This window comes from Terrapene carolina, unplaced genomic scaffold (assembly GCF_002925995.2).
Source record: "Terrapene carolina triunguis isolate 2854851 unplaced genomic scaffold, T_m_triunguis-2.0 Scaffold132, whole genome shotgun sequence".
Classification (NCBI taxonomy): Eukaryota; Metazoa; Chordata; order Testudines; family Emydidae; genus Terrapene; species Terrapene triunguis.
The window spans coordinates 1,596,112-1,596,511 of record NW_020664483.1 but is presented as its reverse complement, the minus strand read 5'-3'; the positions used below and the strand labels follow the sequence as shown (position 1 = coordinate 1,596,511).

The 400-nt window shown below is 63.0% G+C and overlaps 1 protein-coding gene across 1 annotated transcript in view; it reads left to right on the top strand.

Moving 5' to 3' along the window:
* Positions 1–400, top strand: part of LOC113406737 (cullin-9-like) — a 21,707-nt gene that overhangs the window by 8,329 nt on the left and 12,978 nt on the right. Inside the window, exon 3 of the mRNA XM_026653132.1 lies at positions 35–189. Within this exon, the coding sequence (XP_026508917.1) occupies positions 35–189 (155 nt within the window). The remainder of the gene's footprint in view (positions 1–34; positions 190–400) is intronic.

Here is a 400-nt window from a genome sequence, read left to right as displayed (position 1 = left end):
GAAAGCACTCAGCTGGTGTGTGTCGCTGCTGCAGGGAGTCGGGCCTACGTTCTCCTGTCCCTGAGCCAGCAGGACGGCATTGAGCAGCACATGGACTTCGACAGTCGCTACACCCTCCTGGAGCTGTTTGCGGAGACCACGTCCTCCGAAGAGCACTGCATGTCCTTCGAGGGGATCCACCTGCCCCAGGTACCCGCAGGGCTGGCTAGCTCGGGGGCAGGGGCACAGGAGCAGGGGGCTTCACTGGGCGGGGGGCTTGGAGACCTGTCTGGTATGGAGATGGACTGTGTGGTGATGAGAGAGAGCTCAGAGGCCTATTGGGGAGGGGAGGGATGGCTCAGGGTGGACAGGATGTGGGGAGGTTGTGGGGAGGGTTGGCTCAGAGGCCTGTTAGGGATGG